Source organism: Amphiura filiformis, chromosome 9, assembly GCF_039555335.1.
Source record: "Amphiura filiformis chromosome 9, Afil_fr2py, whole genome shotgun sequence".
Classification (NCBI taxonomy): Eukaryota; Metazoa; Echinodermata; class Ophiuroidea; order Amphilepidida; family Amphiuridae; genus Amphiura; species Amphiura filiformis.
The window spans coordinates 25408898-25433301 of NC_092636.1; the positions used below are offsets into that span (position 1 = coordinate 25408898).

Below are 24404 nucleotides of genomic sequence, written 5' to 3' on the forward strand. Positions count from 1 at the left end.
CAGAGCTAAAGTATTATACTCTGCAACTATCTGTCACTTCGTCAGTCATATCACCTTTGTTGTTGCTTATAATGAGTTTTTATTAAAGATGTGTGAGCCCCATCTCCCATTTTTCCTCTTCAAAAACTGTGATTTTGGTATCAGAAGAAAATTCATAATTTTCTCATTACTCCAATTTAACGCGAGAGATATGTTTCATATAGATGGTGTGAAAAAAAAAGTGATAACCCTCTGTACATGTCCTGCCCTGTACTGTACTGTCCTATGAGGTTTCTCATCTTGAAATTCAAAATTTGGAAACATAATAGTACATTAGATCTGCAGCGAAATCTCTCAAATTAAATTAAATTAAATTTGCCATTTCTTGGTGGTGTGGGTCATATTTCTTTGTAGAAATAAATTTGCCAAACCTAATTGTTTATGAAACCTATTCACAATCCTGCAACACATTGATCATCTACGGAACTAGCTCCGTCCTAGTAGTGTCACTTACAACATAGATTTAATAAAAATCGGTACAGTTTGCACTCGTATTTCCATATACCGAAAGGCAGGCGACGGTCAATAACAATCGTACAGAACATTTTTTTATTGCAAAGGTCAATCAACCACTTTAGTTAGTTAGCGACCTACATTCACATCAATGTCTCAAATAGTTATGAAAATGGCATGTGCTAAACAACTTGCTTTTAATAGATTTAAAAGTTGAGAGTTAATGGTGAATTTCTTTAATTCGGATTCAGATTCAGCATTTATAAACAGAATTGAACCCGGGAATTGAACGTTTATCGAACTGTTTAATTTTAAGTCTAAGATTGAAAAGCTGACTTCTTTCAATTTGTAAAGCAACTTGTCTTTGTTACTTACATTAAGTGCTTTAAAACCAGTCTTAAAGGAATCGAAGCCATTTCCGCACAAAATAAATTCTATTTTCGTAAATTGTAAGTTTCCTAATGCTATCAGATTTGTGGATCAGAAATGCACAACAACAAATCTATGGAAGTGTCAGTCACATCGTCCTTATTTCTTGGAGGTACAATTTTCTAATTATTTCACCCAAATGTTTTCTTTACCCGGTAGATATTGACAATATACCGCAGGATGGTGACATGTATGCCAAAAATATCATTGTGACAGAAAGGTTCGTGGTGGTTCACTGTACCTTGGGCATATCCTATTAAAGAGCGAATATGTTGTAAACCAGTGGATTTTGTATGCAATAGGAGTTTAATCAAGTGCCTTGATTTCAAACGAGGTATTGTTAACATACGTTACATATGGGGTTTTTTCTGCTCAACTTTAGTGAGGATGTTATAAAATTTGATTTGTAGCTAATTTCCTGCTGGTTTTTATAAATATAAGTATAAATAAAGTCTAGAAAACGTCAGTATGCCATTACATTTTTTAAACATATGTCAATAATATCCCCAAATACTCCGTCCTAGTAGTGTCACTTACAACATAGATTTAATAAAAATCGGTACAGTTTACACTCTTATTTCCATATACCAAAAGGCAGGCGACGGTCAATAACAATAGTACAGAACATTTTTATTCCACAGGTCAATCAACCACTTTAGTTAGTTAGCGACCTACATTCACATCAATGCCTCAAATAATAATGAAAAAAACTGCAACTGCGTTAAACAACTTGCTTTTAATAGATTTAAAAGTTGGCAGTTCATGGTGAATTGTTTTTAAATTTGGATTCAAATTCAACATTTATAAAAGAAAAACATTTATCGAACTGCTTATTTTAAGTCTAAGATTGATAAGCTGACTTTAAATGTGTAAAGCAACTTGCTTTTGTTAATTACATTACGTGCTTTAAAACCAGCCTTAAAGGAATCCAGGGCGGCGCCACAGGGGGGCAATTGCCCCCCCTATGATTTGCAAAAAAAAAGTTAAAAGGAAGGAAAAGAAAGAGAAGAAGGAGAGAAAAAAGGAGGGAGAGAAAGAGAGCAATGGGCAAATTTTGACATTTTCTGACTAAAAAAGCATAAAAAACTTTTTTTTTCGCTCCAGACACCCCCCCCCCATTCATATCATTTTATCGTGCCTATATTAATATAAAAAACGTCATATCATAATACAATGCAACTTAACATAGGCTTATACCACGTTGCGATCATAAAGGCGTAGATCGCGGGGTGTGGGTTTTGGTGCCGGGTAAAATCCAACCAATATTTTGATAGGGTAGATGGTTCATACACTCATTCCCCAATGTTGACGCTTGTATGTGGGTACGGGTTTCTGACCAAAATAACCTCATATTTGGTAATTTTAGCCTACAAAGTGCCAATTTTTGCGCGCTCCGCGCGACTTTATTTAACTTTTCCACCATCACCAGTTTAGCTTCAATATCGCAAATTTTCGCGCACTTCGTGCACATTGTACCATGAACTTATTCTGTTGCCAAAAGGTGCTAGATTTACTACGTAATTGAGTAGATCAATGCCTAAAACCAGCGGGCCGAAAGTCGGGCCCATGAATGAAATCCATAAAAATATGCGGTTGGAGAATAAATAAATAACCCAAAAAAGGGTGAAAATGGTGCATCAAATGGCTTCATTTGTGCTTTCATTTTGAAAATTTTCCAAATTCTCAGGGGGGCACATCCCCCCTCAGACACCCCCCTGCGTCGCGCAATCGCGCGACTGAGGGCGCGACACGCGCCCCATAACAAATTTCAAAAATTGTATTGCCCCCCTATCAAAATACCCTGGCGCCGCCCCTGAAGGAATCGAAGCCATTCCCGCGCAAAATAAATTCTATTTTCGTAAATTGTAAGTCTCCTAATGCTATCAGATTTGTGGATCAGAAATGCACAAAAACAAATCTATGGAAGTGTCAGTCACATCGTCCTTATTTCTTGGAGGTACAATTTTCTAATTATTTCACCCAAATGTTATCTTTACCCGGTAGATATTGACAATATACCGCAGGATGGTGACATGTATATGCCAAAAATATCATTGTGACAGAAAGGTTCGTGGTGGTTCACTGTACCTTGGGCATATCCTATTAAAGAGCGAATATGTTGTAAACCAGTGGATATATTGTGTATGCAATAAGTATAAGAGGAGTTCATTTTAGATTACATTTAATAATGACAGTATGGGATTAAATGGGACTTTGTATTGTCAATATGTCATACAAACATTCGTGCTTTATCTGGGTCTTGTGAATTTACATCATATACGACAATTACAATCATATTGTTTGATTGTCTGGCGCACTATTACGTGAATGTTTTTCAATGCTTTTTGCAAATCAAAAATTAAAGGGGCATTTGCTGCAATTATGTTACATAATACAAAATTTTATTTTTGTGTAGTCTGCTGCCTGCTAATATTATTCAATTATTAAAATTCCCCGTGATTTAGAAAATAAACTAAGGGGTGGTGCAATAATTATGTGTACCCCCGGTGTGGTGAATTATAGGGGGGCAAAGATTTTTGGCAGGCCAAAAGGGGCAGGGCAAGCATTTTTGGCAGGTCGAAAGGGGGGGGCAAGCAATTTTGGCACAGATATTTTGGGCACTGTTTCTATATCACACCCTATTTCTATATTACGCCCTAAAAAGGCGTAGGAAAACGTTAGGAACATGTTCAAATATGCAAAATTTCCTGCTCGTTGCGCTCGCTTTATATGGTAAGACAATTTAAGGTTTTAAATTCGGGTTCCCCAAAATCTTGCATGTGTAAGGGAGGGGGGGTGGTAAAGATTTTTGGCACGCCAAAAGGGGGCAAAGGTTATTTGGCACGTCGAAGGGGGGGGCAAAGATTTTTGGCACGGCCAAAGGGGTGGAAGCGATTTTTAGCAGACCATTTTGAGAATTCATCACACATAATTATTGCACCACCCCTAAATAAAACTAAGAACAGCTAGCGATATAAACATGTATATCGGTTTTGTCGACATGGTGTATCTTGTCGACATTACAGACAGCCCGTCCCTTTAATACTATGTGCAAGTCCCTAGCATACTTAGACGAACAAACCCATCAGACGTCAGAATAATGGAAATAGTATACACATACCAGACGCTTTTACATCAAGCATCTGTCTCATTTAATTTTGTTCCTGCGTTAAACGAGATCCAACTTAAAGCTAACGACGATTTGATGTAACAAACATTTCTCAGAAGAAAATGATAAGAATAAACAAGAGAATACATATGTTGTCCCAAGTTTGTGCCTTGATTTCAAACGAGGCATTGTTAACATACGTTACATGGTGTGTTTCTGTAGCTCAACTAGTAAGGATGTTATCAAATTAGATTTTAGCTAATTTCCTGCTTGTTTTACAAAATAAGTATAAATATGTGAATTGTCTAGAAATCTATAATATAACACGTCAGTATGCTATTACATTTTTTAAACATATGTCAATAATATTCCCAAATACTCCGTTCTAGTAGAGTCACTTACAACATAGATTTAATAAAAATCGGTGCAATTTGCACTCTTATTTCCATATACCAAAAGGCAGGCGACGGTCATTAACATTCGTACAGAACATTTTTTATTGCAAAGGTCAATCAACCACTTTAGTTAGTAGCGACCTACATTCACATCAATGTCTCAAATAGTTATGAAAATTGCAACTGCGTTAAACAACTTGCTTTTAATAGATTTAAAAGTTGAGAGTTCATATAGTGAATTTCGTTAATTCGGATTCAGATTCAGCATTTATAAACAGAATTTAACCCGGGAATTGAACGTTTATCGAACTGTTTAATTCTAAGTCTAAGATTGAAAAGCTGACTTCTGACTTCTTTCAATTTGTAAAACAACTTGCCTTTGTTACTTACATTACGTGCTTTAAACCAGTCTTAAAGGGATCGAAGCCATTCCCGCCCAAAATGAATTATATTTTCTCAATATTTAAAGTCGCCTTGTGTGCTATCAGATTTGTGGATCAGAAATGCACAACAACAAATCTATGGAAGTGTCAGTCACATCGTCCTTATTTCTTGGAGGTATAATTTTCTAATTATTTCACCCAAATGTTTTCTTTACCCGGTAGATATTGACAATATACCGCAGGATGGTAACATGTATATGCCAAAAATATCATTGTGACAGAAAGGTTCGTGGTGGTTCATTATACCTTGGGCATGTCCTATTAAAGAGCGAATATGTTGTAAACCAGTGGATATATTTTGTATGCAATAAGTATAAAAGGAGTTCATTTTAGATTACATTTAATAATGACAGTATGGGATTAAATGAGACTTTGTATTGTCAATATGTCATACAAACATTCGTGCTTTATCTGGGTCTTGTGACTTTACATCATATGCGACAATTACAATCATATTGTTTGATTGTCTGGCGCACTTTACGTGAATGTGTTTAATGTTTTTTGCAAATGAAAAATTAAAGGGACATTTGCTGCAATTATGTTACATAATACGAAATTTTACTTTTGTGTAGTCTGCTGTCTGCTAATATAATTCAATTATTATAATTCCCCGAGCTTTAGAAAATAAACTAAATACAACTAAAAACAGCCAGCGATATAAACATGTATTTCAGTTTTGTCGACATGGTGTATCTTGTCGATATTACAGACAGCCCGTCCCTTTAATACTATGTGCCAGTCCCTAGCATACTTAGACGAACAAACACATCAGACGTCAGAATAATGGAAATAGTATACACATACCAGACGCTTTTATATCAAGCATCTGTCTCATTTAATTTTGTTCCTGCGTTAAACGAGAACCAACTTAAAGCTAGCGGAGATTTGAAGTAACAAACATTTCTCAGAAGAAAATGATAAGAATAAACAAGAGAATACATATGTTGTCCCAAGTTTGTGCCTTGATTTCAAACGAGGCATTGTTAACATACGTTACATGGTGTCTTACTGCAACTCAACTTCAGAGAGCTAATGTTATAAAATTTGATTTTAGCTAGCAACTTCCTGCTTGTTTAATAAACTTTTAAAAGTATACACATACCAATACCAATAGTGACCATGGTGACGCTTTGGAGTGGGAAGAAGAAGCTATGAAATCCACTTTATGGAATATTTAATACTAAATTTGTTTAAAGATCGAAATCTAATTACAATACCGATTAAATTTAACATCTTGTTTGAGGAATTATTAACATCATGTTTTATTTTGTGGCAAATTAATTGTTTAAGAGAACTAACATTTGATACGATGAATTTGAGCTACCGTATTATAGCCAAGGTATACCATCAACATCACGAGTCGAAATAATCAGCCAAACAACAACTAAACGTGGGACACATATTTTTTTAAATCAGTCTGCTCAGAAAGTCAAAATGATGATTATCATTAACATGGCAGAAAATATTTTGAATTGGTATAGGGTATGAGCCCCTAAAGAAAAAGGTAATATACTAGCACTAGGCAGATCAGATACGCTTAATGACTTCCGCGTGTGCGCCCTATATGTTCTGGAACAGTTCGCGCAAACTGTTACGAAGGGCGTATGCCCTCCAAACAACTGATGCACAGCTATATATTAACCTCTAACTAGCAATATAGACGTCATTGACACAAGATCTCCTATATTATACTGTAATCTTTCTTGTTAACTGCACTAGTATATGATGATCAAATTTGAAACTAAAACTAAAACTATCTATTATGATCAAAATGTGAGATTTTGTGATCATTTCCGTAACAGCGTTGAAAATGTATAGGAATAAATAGTACCGCTAATATCTCTTTCAAACTTGTCAAATGATCTTCATTTCAGATTCAAATTGTAAATTACATAACATAAGCTTCAGTTATCAACGGATTTCACTTTTGGTTGAAGACTAACGATGAAGTTCATATGATATGTATCACATCGACAATATAACCACTTTGATATAACTATGAAACAACTCAAATAGCAACATACTAGAAAACGAGATTCATTCGTTCAGGAAAAGTCACGATATAGCTTAACAAGTTCGTACCACCACGAGCAAAATTGAATCACAATAATACAATATCAAACCTTCGCATCAAATGTATTTATGCAAAGCCACGATTCCTGTAACTTCTACACTAATGTGACTATAACATTTCCGCGGGCTTATTTTATTTCATAAATAAAAAGCAAAAATGTTCGCACTCAACTTGCTTGTAAGAATGTCATAAAATCGATGCTGACAGTATGTTTAACTGCAGCAACTTATTTTTTTTATACAGGATGAAGTTGTCACCATAGGTTACATGCGTTCATAAATACGTTGCACTTAACGTTGGTGTATAACATCAAATAATAAAAAGATTGAAAGTGAAAATATGATGGCTTTTAACGCTTCATTTCAACAAAATCACCAAATATTATGATTATAATACTATTCGACTAATGAACACTGACAATCAATAACATATTATATTCTTCAAAGTTCAAATATATTTCAGCAAAGGTAGTTGTATAATTAACCATTCTACAGTGCGCAAAATAATTAAGGTACAATATGTACAATATGTTCACCCCAGACAAAGACAAATGTTCAAAAACGTAGTTTGTGCAAGTTTTTTTGACAATTCTGTAGTTAGATATTTGGCCTTGATCTATATATCTTTGATGGTTCCTAGATGTATACATATATTTTAAGTCATGATTTATGTAATATTATAAGGTACCTTCACTATTTCTTGCAACCATGTTTTCGTATTCTTTTATTTCTTCTAATATACGACCATCAAATTGTGCGTATGTACGCAGTGAACCCTTGTGCATTTGTTTTATCACACATCTGCTTGCCTTTTATCATAATCTGATTTTATGGAAATACCATCAATAAATTCAATAGCCAAAAAAGAATAGCCCCAGGGATAGTTATTGCTCGGCAAACATTCATGCCGAAAACAATATTATGCGATGTTCCACGGTAACTAGCACAGTCAATTGAAATAACACGCACCTAGTGTGAGATCTCGTTCGCGGGCTGCCCAGCCTTAGGCTACTCTATTCTCACGAACTGGGACACCATGCATGCATTTAAATTGTCGTTTCATTACGTTTGTATTATACCATAGCTTTGGTTTGACTGGATTTGATGGTTTCTTGACCGTGCTCTTGAGGTCATCTACTATGTTAGTGTCTGTAAAGATATCTGATAAACTTAGACTATAGAGGGCCTGCTTTTACAACCGATGAAACAAAAACGTTGGAGCTTTTTAAATCACGGTGAATCGGTAAACTGGGTTCAACCTTGATATGCAACAGATTTGTAAATTGTGTTCAACCTTCTTATGCAACAGGTGTTGTCTCTAGGATCCATAACATGCTCATCTATCAGGGGAACAGTTCTTAAACTCCAATACATTTGTACATTCATTGAAATGACCTTTGAAGATTTGGGTGCAAAAAACTCATACTCTGCAACTTGAGGTAAAATTTTGCACTATGATTATGTAATTGAGGATATTAGACTATGCCATTGGGATGAGGCTCTTGTGGTCCATAGTGTGTACGACTAATGCCACAGATGTTGTACGACTAATTTTGACTTTGAGTTCTTGGCCGTTATCATGAGTTGTCTTCCATGTTACTTTGTGAAAACAAAAACCTGATAACATTTAAGCTAAGAAACAAAAGTTCAGTAAATTGTTGAATCGAAAGCTAGAAGTGCAAAACTAAATGCAGTGACGTTATTTTGTGTTTTCCTGTAGATTGTTTATGCATTTCAGATACAAGCATGCATTTTCTATCAGCTCTCTATTGATATTCTGTTCATGTTCCTGATCCCAGGTTACACTCACAATGAACGATTAAGGTTCAGTTCAACTATACTAATCAGATTAAAGACCGTGTTTGTAAATTAGCTGATCTTACTCCCGATCTTACTATTCATTCTTCTTACATACATGAAATGTATGTTAAGAAATGTTTACAAAGGGAATTATTACAAAGGCATTTATTAAGCGCCATTTCAAGCGATCACAGCGCATATACATAATACAAGCATTATACATATTAATACATTTTTAAAAACACAAGAATATGAACCGCATAGTTATTAAAAAACAAAATTAAGACACATTAAAATAGGCAATTAAAAAGCCTATACATAAAATACACATCATAATTTTAAAAGCACGTGGGCAGTGGTGTCATACACAAACTAAAAACGTGGGAAGAGATGGGTTTTTAATTTCCCTTTAAAACTTGACACAGAAATTGATTCACGGAGGGTGATCGGCAGCTTATTCCATTCCCTTGGAGCAAACGCCTGGAATGACCGATCACCCGCTGTTACTAAGTTGGTTCGCGGCTCGTACAGTCGTGTAGAATCATGTCCAGATCTCATACCTTCCCTTCCAGGTAAGCGTTTGCACAGACAGTCAGAAAGGTATGACGGAGCTTCATGGTTAAGACACTTGTACACATAGAGCATGGTTTTAAACAAAATCCTGTCATTCACCGGCAGGCAGTGCAGATCAGACAATAGAACTTCCGCATTCTGGTCTCGGGGAACACGAAACACCAAACGAGCCGCTCTGTTTTGAAGCGACTGGAGACGTTTAAGGTCTCTGCTTTTGACCCCATACAACAAAGCATTGGCATAGTCCAAACGAGAGGTGATCAGCGACCTAGCAAGATGGTTACAACAGTCAAAATCAATGTACCGACGTATTCTAAACATGTTCCTGAGATGGAAGTTAATAGAGCGACACATATCACTGACATGCTTGGACATGGACATAGTTGTGTCAAAAGTAACACCAAGGTTCTTTACAGTGGGTGAAGCGGCAATTTCTGCATCTCCAATCTTGAGTTTAAGCTCAGGTAAATTGCTTAATTTGTAGGAAGTTGATGTGACGAAAAACTCAGTTTTCTGTTCATTTACTTGCAATTTATTGCTTGTCATCCAACATTCTACGTCGTCAATACACTTAGACAGTCTAGAAAGAGCACGTTCATCATCACCAGGTACACGCGGGTCAAAAGAAACGTACATCTGTGTGTCATCAGCATATATATGGTATCTGATGCCATGCTTTCTTATGATGTGTCCCAAGGTATATGTATACATGCTAAATAATTGCGGGCCCAACACGGATCCTTGAGGAACACCAAACTCGACGGGCTGAGGAGCAGAAAAATCATTTTCCACAGTCACGCGAAAAGTGCGATTTTGGAGGTAACTTTGAATCCAATGTAAAACGGTTTCAGAAATGTGAAAAGTGTCTTGAAGCCGGTGAAATAAAATGTCATAGTCAACAGTGTCGAACGCTGAAGAAAGATCTAATAAAACCAACAATACAACCCGGTGATTATCAATTTCAGCTAAAATGTCGTTCTTTACACGAAGTAATGCCGTTTCTGTGCTGTGTTGCGGCTTATATGCCGACTGAAACTGCTCATATAGTTGGTTAGCACTCAGGTGTTGGTTAGCACTCAGGGAATACGTAGATATGTACTCTAAACAAACATACGCTTACGTAAGAATTAACTAACAGGCAATGGTATCTGTAATGTTTATGCGTAAATGTTACAATCAAGGAAATTAATGTTGGCACACTCTGGCATAATAAATGTAAATCGCCACCGCTCTCCCCCAGTTCAATGTTGATAAAAGCACTTTTTCCATTGGGCTCTCCAGTCTCCCCAACATTGATTGAGAGGTAAATGGGGGAGGGAAGGGGAAAGGAGAAGGTTTGCGCCTTTGAACTGTATTTGATAAATTATCTTACTGTATATAATAGTTACAGAAAGCTAAGAAACCAAAATTATTAAAAAACAAACCTCAAAAGCATACATCATTGCACAGTAGGGCACAGCTGGGCATAAAAGATCGAAGGTTCAAGGTTGTCTTACATTACATGATTTGCAGTTTCGCTCAGCTTAAGCGTAGCGTATAAATTTGAACGTATACAATGATACCTTGGTAGCTTAATTAAGTTAGAGGCATCCTTGCTCAATTTGAGTAATGTGTCAGAATTACCCAATTTGAATTGGCAGAATGGCGTTCATGCAAAATGAGCTCATATTGATCATTAGCAGGCTGCTGCCTCCTTAGATCGACCTTATGAACTTTATTTTTATCCAAGTTCTACGAACAATAAACATGATATTGACTGAGGTACATACAAATCGATCCTTGTATACAGTCAAATACATTTTCAGAAATCATTCCAGATACCGCTAAATTATATGCAAAAGTTCAATGAAACGCCGTATACGCGTGAAATTGTGGTAACACTGCGTACAAAATAATAGTTGTGAAACAACAGAACCGGTTAAGGGATTAAATCATTGTTCAGAACAGTAGAAACCGTCTCCAACCAGACGAAACAGCCCGGAACCGGCGGTCGAACGCTTGTCGAACTTTGCATTCATCCTTAATTAAAGGAAATCTCCGGCAATCACAACATTATTCCTTATATGTTAGAAAATAATTATCAAGCACGAATCACATGGTTTTATTTAAAACAAACTCATAGTGACCATAAAAACGAATAAAAACATCCGTTCCTCAACACGCGATATTCAAAATTCCCAGGCGCCGAGTGCAATGACGTCCCAGTAATACAATGAAGGCTGACGACAATTGAACACAAATAACCATTACGTCATTGCACTTAGACAATTTCGGCGCGGGAATTGTGAATATCGCGTGTTGAGAGCCGACTGTTTTTATATTCGTTTTTATGGTCAATATGAGTTTGTTTTAAATAAAGCAATGTGATTCGGGCATGATAATTATTTTTCTAACATATAAGGCATAATGTTATGATTGCCGGATTGACACTGAAATACAAAGTTGCACCACATGACAAAATATGAGGGTTACTCCTCCTTTTTCATACCAGTAGCAGCTTTAGCCACCGTTTGGTATGCTGCTCAGCAGACTATACACTATACAGCTCATTAACTGCAGGCTTGATTGATAGATCACGTGATAACCGACATAAAACAATAATTCAATCTGGTATAAACCAAATAATACTATTTATATCCTCAAATGTGCATGATGAATTTTGATAACCTCACATGGTAAATCCATATTAATTACATTACTGTCACGCTGTTGGTTTAATCTTATTTTTCTATTACCTTAAATAGTTAACCTATATATTACGATAAGTAAAGCAAATTTAGAGAACTAGTCCATGAATATTGATTTAGTCCTAGTTTGAGAGTAATAAGTGTATTACGCGAAACACTGTCAGCGATAGCATAATATTGGTGTTTTACGACCAAATATTATCGGCGATATCTCTGATGTGTTCTTTAATAACACGGTGGTAATGTTGGATTATCATCACATATCCCGTGGTAGTTTGTTATGTTTGGTGTAGAAACGTCTTAAAGAGGTCCAATAGGAATATTCTCGCATGACGTAAAAACATTTATGTGCTAATATATTCAAGGACAAAGTGGGTAATGGTGTCTCCAACGGACGAGGTATAAAACACACCAAGGATCAAAGGATGACATAAGAGGATGCCTAGGTAATGGTGTCTCCAACGGACGAGGTACAAAAACACCCAAGAATCATAGGATGATACAAGAGGATACCTAGACTATATAAACAACAGAAAGATTCGAGCTTGATACCAACTTGATGTGGGGAACAAGATAAAAACTAATGCAGTATGTAAACCATGGTGGTGTATACCACCATGGTTTACATACTGCATTAGTTTTTATCTTGTCTTTGTTTTGTTCCCCACATCAAGTTAGTATACGGCTCGAATCATTCTAATATTCAAGGACGTTAGTTGTAAAATTACCTAAACTGCATTATTAATTACATTCCAGGTTTATATTACATTCTTAACACTACCTGGATTTTAAAACTAAACCGCTGGATTTTAAAACTAAACCTCGGTATATTATTCAGCAAAATTGGTTTTGCTACTTTTGCATGCAGATACTTACCCAAAACTTTGACGGCTGCTCCTATTAAGTCATATGAAAGCATATCATTGTACACTTGACGTGTAAGGAAGTGACCATCGACCTCCACTGCGGCCTCTTTCCTAAAAATGAACACAAAAAAAACAAACGATACAGATATTACATTTGAGAAGTTTGTTCCAGGCCCGTAGCCAGGGTGTGCGGAGGTGGGGTGGTGAGCGACGCACCCCCCAAATGGCAAAGGCCCCAAAAGTCCCCTTTCTTACCCAAAACGTCCCATTTGCGTGCGTAGCGAGCGAAAAATAGAGGTTTTTTTTGCCTTTTGGTACAAAATGTCCACATCCGCCCCAGTCCAAAAAGGTCCAAATTTTGGGGAAAAAAAGGTCCACTTTTTCAAAATCAGCACCCCTCCCCCAAATAAATCCTGGCTACGGGCCTGGTTTGTTCCATTAAACCTGTATAACATTTGGATGAGTATACTCTGGGATTAATAATAATATAACTACGTTATTATTTTTATATCGCTATTATCAAGAGTATCAATACGTGATGTGTATAACGCATACTGCAGTTACTGTCCGTTTTCCTATACACAATACACAGTGCTCTCACCATTGACGCGCGACCTTTACAAATAGTGTATGTTAGAAGTATAGGCATTTGCCTAGTTAACATCACTGTGTGAAAAATAACCGGCCAATATTTAAAGTGTTCTCCAAAATATATTTCTCTAACATGACCTAAAATTACAGCTAGGTTAGGTGTTCAGAAATATTCGCACTTTGGTAAAATTGCTAGCTCATAGCTCATAGCTAGCCAACTCCCCGTGTTCATTGAATGGAGATTTGACCGAAAATATTGGTAACGGACCGCTGACTTCTGAAGGATGCCACAAAAAAACGGTACAAGCTACATTGAAAGTATTCTCTGAAATTCTAGAAAATATAGTTTTGTCCTAAAATTTTAGCTAATTTAGGTGTTTGGAAGTATTCGCACTTTTGTGTTTTAGGAAGGATATGTAAATGACAGATAACACCAAAAATATGAAGAAATTATTTCCAAACCGTGTTAAGTCAACAATCATTATGTTGCTCATTTTCAAGAATGCTGGTTAACAATAAGCAGACCATTGTCTCATTTCGTGAACACGTACCATTGTTACCTTGCGTTTCCTTTATAATCGGTTACCCAACTGAAACTAGGCCTATAATACCAGCTCATTGCGATTCCGCACAGGTAAAACAGACATGTGCACAACCAGAGAAGATCTGATTTAATCAGTTGAGCTGTTTGCAATGAGTGTTATCTTGGTTTAATAGCTTTTAATGGGGTTTAAGTCCTGCAAAGGTCGTGGTGAATTCTACTGTAGACATGACTGCATCATGGAGGTGTGTTGAAGGTTTGGTGTATTGGGGGATAGGGGATAGCTCGTTGCTATGCATGGGTGTTGGGGGAGGAATGTATGTTTTTAAAGGTATACGATGCATTGTTGGTCGAAGCAGCAGAAAAAAGTAGTTCACAGCATCTTGCGAATGGTAGTGAGCTTTAGCAAAATTGCATTGCTCAATTCATAGCGAGCGTGTAGAAGAATTCAAATATCACAGATACTTTTGTAGGTCCTGTGGTTCTTGAGTTATATTGTAAAGAGGGCTGAAACAACAACACGTTTGTAAAACGTACATAACTCATTAACAACATTAAATTAAGCAAGTTTTCAAAGTATATGATTTGTAGAATGCAAAACAACAAAGTGTTATTTTTCAATAATATATTGATTCAGATAATGAAAATCAATTTTGTTGGCTGCTTCGACCAACAATACCTCGTATACCCTTAAACATACATTTAAACATTGTACGCTTTAAAAAGCGTACAATAGACTAGATTTGTAACATTTGAGAATTATTCAAACAATATATTTTACTGGGAAATTTGAAGGGGTGAGCGGTTTTGCAGGGTGTGGGTTTATGGGATGGTATAACAACATAATATATACTTCCAAATAAGAAATGTCAAAACTCTAAAAAATAATGGCTTGCCCAGATCTGCTAAATTATACACTCAAAGTTAGTATACAGTCAACGTGCTTTTTAATCAAATATAAACAACTAAGACAGTACTAACGGAGAATTCGAATTACTTAATACAATTATTTACTCTATTTTGACAGTGGTGAGAGGGTTGCATTGATTAAATAGCTGAAGCAGTGAATGTATCTATCGGTTGTCTTTAACAAGCACATAACAGGAGTTTGAATAAATATCAAAGTGCATTATCTTAAATTATCAACTCAAGAACTGTTAAGCCATGCATAGTAATGTAATGTAGAATATATGTCTATTTCAAGGCTTCAATTGAAGAAAAAGCAATAATGTGACATCGCATATGTCGTAGAATTTAACACTACACTTGAATGAAAATGCGTCCTTCCTTCTTTTATTTATGTTATTAAGCATTTCATCTGGAGGTCTCACAACATTTACGAAGGTATCATAACCTTTAAGAAGGTATCACAACCTTTAAGAAGGTATCACAACCTTTATGAAGGTATCACAACCTTTAAGAAGGTATCACAACATTTACGAAGGTATCACAACCTTTAAGAAGGTATCACAACCTTTATGAAGGTATCACAACCTTTAAGAAGGTATCACAACCTTTAAGAAGGTATCACAGCCTTTATGAAGGTATCACAACCTTTAAGAAGGTATCACAACCTTTAAGAAGGTATCACAACTTTAAGAAGGTATCATAACCTTTAAAAAGGTATCACAAAATTTAAGAATATATCGCAACCTTTAAGGAGGTATCACAAACTTTAAAACGTATCTTTATTAGCATAAATTTTGTAATTATTCACGAGACACAATTTCATCCAAACTTGCACCCACAAACCTTCCGGAGAAACCCAATGATAAATGCCACGACATTACAATTTTGAAACCAACTCTGATTTTTTTCATTGTTTAAGAAATGAAACTTTAACAGTTCAAAGTTAGTCTGCGCTATAATACCAATCAAAAACTTGAGCTTTAAAGTTTGATTATCATTACATTTAAACATCGAATTTGAAAATAAACAAGAACAAATGTTACTGCGCGCATTTGGCACATAATATCATCAAATTTTCTTCACGGGATTATCGGGTTGTTCAAAACCCCAGCTGTTTGCGTGCGCTTGCATACTAAATTGGTATATCTAAAGGAAATTTTAAATTCAAGCTCATTTTAAAAGGATTATTCCATAAAATGGAGGAATGCTTTAAGAATTAAGAAACCTGAGGATAGGATGTAGAGTATTTATTTCTTTACTTGTTATATAGATTTAGTAACACGTGTCCCAAATGTTAATCGAGTGTGGGGAATTCCTAGACACGATGTCGTCAAAGGGAGTGAAAATTACATGGCACAAGTTCTTCATATGAAATTTCCCATTAAAATGTGCATATTCTGAGATTCATCTCACTAGGGGTGACGCGCACCACATGCATCTGATTGTTATTTTAGCAGACAAGATGTGTTTGCTGAAATCTAAGTGAATGTTGAAAGTTTATCTCCAATATTTTTACGCCTGAAGTGTACCTGTCTCTTTGATCGGCATTATTTTCAAAAAATACATACTCATAAAACATTAGGTTAAGAGGTTTTAACATCTGTAACAATTGCACAATATTTCCATGGCCGGAAAGTAAATATTCTACCTTATTTCCTAAATCAAATTCGTAATTCGAGGATTCCCTTGTGCCATTTCGAAATTGCGATATAGTCGTTGTTGTCACCTGCATCTTCAAATCTCGACTATTTCGCTCGCGGTTGTTTGATGTGATCATTTATTAATGTTTCTAACAAAACATTACATAATTTTCAATTCTAGACCTTTCCAATACCAACAGCTATCACACTAATATACATACATATTTTTTAGCTATTTTAAACTTAGATTTTCTTTCCCTCATCAAATTGTTCATCCTTTTCTGCCCTTTTGAGGTTATTTTTATTCTATAAGTTGTATATTTGTGTGCAGATTGAGGGCGCTATTTACTTACATTTTAAATATAATTTAGCCCAATAATATGAGCTATTCCATTCATTTCATGACAAAAAATATACACATGAGCTATATGTTACTCATTTTTAATGCCATTTTACAAGTATCTGCCCCTTGTAAAGATCCAAACACGCAGATGATGGTGGATGCGATATCGCCATTTTTGACGTCGCCATTGGATTAACACACAATCATGAAATCTTCACAAACAATTCTAAATTTGTTATGTGGTGTCAAAGAAAAATTATGTTATTCTAAAACCGTTGGGGTTCGACAAAGTATCTCACTCTAAGTATGTTGTTTTTCAATTTGTAACTGCTAACCGTGTATTTTGAATGGGGCTGTCAGCCTTGTTTTCTTCGTCAGTCTCGTACGTCACGTATCGCATGACCTATGCTACCTGCAAACACGATTTAAGATAAATAGCGCCCTCAGTGTTCAACATTGCTTAAAAAATTAATACAGTTCCATATGCCTTCAAACAACCGTGCGCTATTTACTGGACCTCAGTGAACATGGTATGGTAGTAACAAAAATATTTCTCGCTGGACTGCGCGGAATTAACATTTCATTCTCAAAACAACTTCCACGTCAAATTAAAGTGGCTATAGTGGACTTCAAATCTACTGTGAGAATAACGGTGGTCCTTTAAGTCAAACACTATGGACCACAATGGCCTCAATCCAATTGCATAGTTCAATAACCTCAATTAAACAATCATAATACAAAATTTGACCTCACGTTGCAGGGTATGAGTTTTTGTACTCAAATTGTCGAAGGTCATTCAATGAATGAACAAATGTAATGGGGTTAAACAACTGCGCCCTGATAGATGACCATGTTGTGGATCCTAGTGAAAGGAGAGTTTTAATTAATATGTAGATTAAATATTTTAAAAATGTTGGTGTGACAAAATAATATCCCGTTCCTAAAAAGGAAGAGTATCAGTTGATGGTAAAACCTGATTCTTCTGTCATCTGCGACAATGGTTACTAGACATTGCACGTGACCTTGAAATATCACTGGCGTCTCAACTGTAGATTGAATTTCACCATGTACACATTCCTTTATTTATGCCTTAATGATAACATAAGGTAATGTTTAGTTTAAGGCAATAACATTTAACGTTTGGTAAATGTCAAGCGTTACGAGTAAGGTACGCTCAGGAAACTAATTTTAGCTTTATAATGTTTTTAACTTAACATGGTTTCATGAAGGGTACGGCAACAGAGTGTCTTGGCAGGACTATTTTCCTTTGTTCTGCAAATTGTTAAAGTATATCAAGTATTTGAAAAACATTACATTAGCAAATAATTATGATGGTATTTTGAGCATTCTAGTGTTAAGTCATGTGTTTGATGAACAATCATTAACCGAATGACATCTATGTTGACAGCTTTGTTTTTGATTCGTTATGCGCAATTCTCATATGTGACACAGTCAATCACGAAAGGTCGTTTGTAGAAAAAAGTATGAAAAATCAATTTATTTCATTATGTTATGTTTTCTGACACAAATATATCTCAGGAAGTCACATTCACAAAGAATATAAAATACTAAAAGTATTCAGCATATTGTGCTATGCCCGTTGAAACCCATACACCCCCTGTGCGTTAGCGCTAATCCGGCTTGAAATGTGTGTGTATATGGGGGGGGTGACAATCGGCCTTAATTGGCAAAAAGTGGCTGAAAAGAACAAAAATGGGCCATTTTGCCGAACGATGCTGGCACGTCCCACCTGTCCCCCCGGGATGGACGCCCATGACCCTGTGGAAGACATGACCTTATTAACTGAAGTGTGGAATTCAAATGTAAACATTCTTCCCGCCCAAGAAGAAAGCATCTGCTAATAGATTATTTATTTTACTTTGGTATCAGATTGAAGTTCAAACTATTAAAAATAATATTTGCGTTTTTTATGAAAAAACCCCATAGTACTCGTTGTGTTATCATATTATGTTATACTACATTTTCCCTTGGTATTAAACGCTATTCCCCAAATCAAAAGAGGGTATCTGCCCTGTCGCTATTTACAGATATTACGTTTAGGTGAGCACTCAAATAAAATATTAAAGAAACTGACAAACTATTTCAAAACTGTAATGTAGCAACTCAGATATATCTGTAATTACGGTATAATATTTAATACTTGAATGCCAGATTTATTCACTTCACTGCATGTCGCCGTAAGTGGAGAAAAATTGAGAACTGTAAAGCAATAAATCATAGGAGATGTGAAGGCGATATGACATAAATCGGAGGAATTCATACAGTAATAAAACAATCGTATTCCCGTGGATTGGTTAGTCATGCTGAAAATGTCGTAGTGCGGTGAAACTGTGTTGCTTTTGAAATCATTATAAGCTGTGAGTTATTACTCGACGACGGAACTCTGACGTACAAAAGAGTTCAAAGATTTATTTCATGACGTTTGAAAACATATTACCAAGTTAGAGAGAAATCACTATTCATGTGAAATGCTTTTCCTCAACTGAAAATAGGAACTAAGAATATTTTAATATGAATATGAAAGAAGTAAGACTGGTATAGAAGAGACATGAAGGATACCATGTATTTCTAGAACAGAGAGGAATTCAGCTAGTAGTGTAGTGGAAGATGTGTTCATATGCTCAGAAATAATTAGATGAATAAAATGGCCCATTCCCTTAAATATATTAAATTCATACATTAGTTTCTGACCCACAGGTTTTAATTGAGAATATGACCTGAATTTGTCGTAGAATTAGTGATATCAATACGAATATGATGTGAAAACGGACTGACCGACGTACATGATTAGATAATAATATAACCTGATATCGGTAGAGGTCAATCAATATTTGCCGTTTCAATATAAAGTTTAGATCTTGGTTTTTAATCAGGTCAAAAAGCCAAAGAAAGTAAATCACGTTGAAAGGAATCTAATTAGATGACTGTAGATCGAGAAGAGTCTTGATTTTTTTAATTTACTTGTTCAAGATATAAGTAATTAGTTTTTGCACTTAAACTGATGAGGAAGTTCTGACATCGTTCACTTTTAGCCCCATTCTGACATTTTACAGGTTTTAGTACTTTACTGGCACAATTATGTCAATTAAATTGAATTAGAAGACTACACTATGACTCATTCTTTTCGCAAGCTATGATCAGTAAAGTGATCTTTGTAAGCCATTTAATACTCGTATTCAGTTTTGATTTGTTTTTATATTTTGTAAACATGAAGTTGACCCTTACGACTGTATCGAAAAGAACAAATCAGTATAATTAGTTTTTGCATATTTTGTAAAACAAACCATGTTTTTGAGAAATTCCAATATTTTGATACCGTGAATGAAAAAAAAACATGTCTCATGGATATCTCACCACATACCTACCCAAGGTCACACCATTTGGTATAACCTAATATGAATATAAAGCCCTTACCTATTCTTATATTTATATTTTGATTACTTTTTGGCGGGAAAAGAATGACGTATTTCATCAAGCAGCCATACGAGATTTTAGTTATTTTGATAAATCAATCATTGCAGCTGTCAGGTGTCTGACATTAAATGAGTGAATATGTTTGCTGCAGTACAATAATGTTGGGTTACATTACACTTTCTTAAACTCGACCTTGCAAATTTGTTTTCCTTCTGTGCCTAAGAATATTGGCACTCTTGCAACATCTAACCTAAGTGCAATAGAGCTGAGAGTTATTAGGGGACGAGAGGCATGAGGCACATTATAGTGTTATCATATGGCTCATCATTAATAATGACATTATTATTATGTAAACGCATTCGAGCAGTGACATTTATGCTGAGAATTATGTAAACCTCAGTGTAAGATACATTTTTTGTTTCTTAAATTATTGAAACACACGTATGTTGTCTTTTCTTACATTATTTTTATTAGGAGTCAATATTTGTGCAGGTCTATAGCAAAGTAGGTGTATGGTAAAAAGAATCAAGGAAAGATGATATTATTTTGTGATTTAACATGTGGGGCATGCTATGCATGGCACTCCTACTGACACAGAAGCATCCCCTAATCTGAATTTACACTTGAACATCCATAGCCCCGCCACAATGCACAACCATACAAACAATCCTTTAACTATAGCCACTCATCCACCTTACACCCACACCGCACACACCCCCGCCATACACAATTTACACGCACAGGTGGGGGTGGGGGTGTATGTTTGTTGACGCGTTTTGTATAGCATTCAAAGCTGTCGTAAATAATGTTTGTATTTATTTTAATGAACCCACACCTCTATCAGTTCCATCATTATATATCCATGACAACAGCAATTATTGAAAAAAATACATTACTATAACACCTTAAATACTAATAACAACGTGCCAGAATTTAGCAATTATGCAGTCAAAGTTCTTTTAATTGAATTTATACTATTAAAGCAATACAAACGGAAAATTCAATTATTACTCAATATATTTATTTACTGTGTTTTGACAGTGTTGAGAGGGTTGCATTGATTGAATAGGTGAAGCAGTGAATGTATCTATCGGTTGTCTGTAAGCACTGAAGATTGGATAAATATCAAAGTGCAATTAAGCATCAACTCAAGAACTATATATGGGTGACTCCATTCAATTATCTGCACCCCTGTATTGGAGATTAAGTCATGTCTTCCAACGGGGGTGTACGGGTTTTAACTGGAATAACTCATAATTGCAGAATGTGAAATGGTCAAGAATATTCATGGAAAAATAAAGAAAAAAGCATCAGCTAACACATAATTTATTTTACTTTGGTATCAGATTGAAATTCAAACTATTAAAAATAATATTTGCGTTTTTTATGAAAAACACCATAGTACTCGCTGCGTAATCATACTATGTTAAACTACATTTTCCCTTGGTATTAAACGCTACTTTCCAAATCAAAAGAGGGTGTCTGCCCTGTCGCTATTTACAGATATTACGTTTAGGTGAGCACTCAAATAAAAGATTCAAGAAACTGACAAACAATTTCAAATCTGTAATGTAACAACCCAGGAATCTGTAATTACGGTATAATATTTAATACTTGAATGCCAGATTTATTCACTCCACTGCATGTTGCCGTAAGTGGAGAAAAATTGAGAACTGTAAAGCAATAAATCATAGGAGATGTGAAGGTGGTATGACATTAATCGGAGGAATTCATACAGTAATAAAACAATCGCATTCCCGTGGATTGGTTAGTCATGCTGAAAATGCCCGAGTGCGGTGAAACTGTGTTGCTTTTGAAATCATTATAAGCTGTGAGTTATTACTCGACGACGGAACTCTGACGTATAAAAGAGTTCAAAGATTTATTTCATGACGTTTGAAAACATATTACCAAGTTAGAGAGAAATCACTATTCATGTGAAATGCTTTTCCTCAACTGAAAATAGGAACTAAGAATATTTTAAATAGGAATATGAGAGAAGTAAGACTGGTTAACCATAGAAGAGACAGGAAGGATGCCATTTATTTCTAGAACAGAGAGGAATTCAATAGTCTAGTGGAAGATGTGTTCATATGCTCAGAAATAATTAGATGAATAAAATGACCTATTCCATTTAATAGTTTTAATTCATATATTACGTTTTCAAGCATGCTCAAAAATGACAAAACATGAAGTTTCTGACCCACAGGTATTAATTGAGAATATGACCTGAATTTGAAGTAGAATTAGTGATATCAATACGAATATGATAGGAAAACGGACTGACCGACGTACATGATTAGATAATAATATAACCTGATATCGGTAGAGGTCAATCAATATTTGCCGTTTCAATATAAAGTTTAGATCTTGGTTTTTAATCAGGTCAAAACGCCAAAGAAAGTAAATCACGTTGAAAGGAATCTAATTAGATGACTATATATCAAGAAGAGTCTTGATTATTCTTATTCACTTTTTCAAGATATAAGTAATTAGTTTTTGCACTTAAAATGATGAGGAAGTTCTGACATCGTTCACTTTTAGCCCCATTCTGACATTTTACAGGTTTTAGTACTTTACTGGCACAATTATGTCAATTAAATTGAATTAGAAGACTACATTATGACTCATTCTTTTCGCAAGCTGTGATCAGTAAAGTGATCTTTGTAAGCCATTACTCGTATTCAGTTTTGATTTGTTTATATTTTGTGAACTTGATGTTGACCCCTACGACTGTATTGAAAAGAACAAATCACTACAATATATATCTTTTTGAGAATTTCACAATTTTGACAACATATCTCACGGATATCTGCGTTTCATTTCACTACATACCTACCCAAGGTCACACCATTTGGTATAACCTAATATGAATATAAAGCCTTTACCTATTCTTATATTTATATTTTGATTACTTTTGGCGGGAAAAGAATGACGTATTCCATCAAGCAGCCATTTATTTTAATAAATCAATCATTGCAGCTGCCAGGTGTGTGACATTAAACGAATTAATATGTACGCTGCAGTACATTAATGTTAGGTTGCATTTCACTTTCTTAAACTCGACCTGGCAAATTTGTTTTCCTTCTGTACCTAAGAATATCAAACCTACGTGCAACTGTATACAATAGAGCTGAGAGTAAGGGGACAAGAGGAATGAGGCACATTGCAATGTTATTATATGGCTTGTCATTGTCATGTATATTATAAACGCATGCTAGCAGTGACATTGTATATGATCGAGACTGTAAGTCTCAATGTAAGATATACACAATCAGTTTCATTTTAAAAATAAACTTCTGTGATAAAGAAAAATACAAATGAAGATTAGAAAAGAACGACAGTTTTTCAGTTGAGGAAAAGCATTTCACACGAATAGTGATTTCTCTCTTACTTGGTAATATGTTTTCAAACGTGATGAAGTAAATCTTTGAACTCTTTTGTACGTCAGAGTTCCGTCGTCGAGTAATAACTCACAGCCCTTCAAAAGCAACACAGTTTCACCGCACTACGGCATTTTCAGCATGACTAACCAATCCACGGGAACGCGATTGTTTTATTACTGTATGAATTCCTCCGATTAATGGTATATATCTCCCCTACATCTCCTATGATTTATTGCTTTACAGTTCTCAATTTTTCTCCACTTACGGCGACATGCAGTGGAGTGAATAAATCTGGCATTCAAGTATTAAATATTATACCGTAATTACAGATAATTGGGTTGTTACATTACAGTTTTGAAATAGTTTGTCAGTTTCATTAATCTTTTATATGAGTGCTATCTAAACGTAATATCTATATATAGCGACAGGGCAGATACCCTCTTTTGATTTGGGAAGTAGTGTTTAATACCAAGGAAAATGTAGTATAACATAAATAAAATAATATAGCGAATACTATCGATTTTAATAAAATAAAAACGGCATATTTTGTATATTTAAAATAAATTTAGTTTGAAGTTATAAAAAAAGAAGTATCTATTGGTAGATGCTTTGTTCTTGGGAGGGGAGAATGTTAACGCAATGAAGATAATTTATCGAATAAACATTTTTCATTGAATATTCATATCCATTTC

General features: G+C 35.2%; 1 protein-coding gene across 1 annotated transcript in view; it reads right to left on the reverse strand.

Annotated features, from left to right (window-relative positions):
* Positions 1-24404, reverse strand: part of LOC140160794 (guanylate cyclase soluble subunit beta-1-like) — a 43397-nt gene that overhangs the window by 15461 nt on the left and 3532 nt on the right. The window contains exon 3 of the mRNA XM_072184100.1: positions 12878-12978. Within this exon, the coding sequence (XP_072040201.1) occupies positions 12878-12978 (101 nt within the window). The remainder of the gene's footprint in view (positions 1-12877; positions 12979-24404) is intronic.